Here is a 272-nt window from a genome sequence, read left to right as displayed (position 1 = left end):
GTAGCAGCGCCGCTTCTCCACCGGCGTCCACACCTTGGAGCCCAGCGGTCTCCACGAGGTCCCGCAGCCCGACATCTCATCCGAGAAGGACAGCGAGCGGCACTGGCGCTTGCTGGGAGGGGCGGAGGGGTTGCCGTGGGGGTCGCTGAGGCTCAGGTCCTTGATCAGGTTGGTGACGGAGCAGGTGCCGGCCGTGTCCCTGGGCCAGCGCGGGCCCTCCTCGCCCTTGTCCGACCGGCAGTCCCAGATGCTGGCGCCCGGCTGCTCCAGCT

General features: G+C 70.6%; 1 protein-coding gene across 1 annotated transcript in view; it reads right to left on the bottom strand.

Annotated features, from left to right (window-relative positions):
• FAM53B (family with sequence similarity 53 member B) overlaps nt 1-272 on the bottom strand; it is a 2,955-nt gene that overhangs the window by 2,577 nt on the left and 106 nt on the right. Inside the window, exon 2 of the mRNA XM_017733894.1 lies at nt 6-270. Within this exon, the coding sequence (XP_017589383.1) occupies nt 6-270 (265 nt within the window). The remainder of the gene's footprint in view (nt 1-5; nt 271-272) is intronic.

The sequence above is a fragment of the Corvus brachyrhynchos genome, unplaced genomic scaffold, assembly GCF_000691975.1.
Source record: "Corvus brachyrhynchos isolate BGI_N302 unplaced genomic scaffold, ASM69197v1 scaffold514, whole genome shotgun sequence".
Classification (NCBI taxonomy): Eukaryota; Metazoa; Chordata; class Aves; order Passeriformes; family Corvidae; genus Corvus; species Corvus brachyrhynchos.
This window is presented reverse-complemented; position numbering and strand designations above follow the sequence as displayed.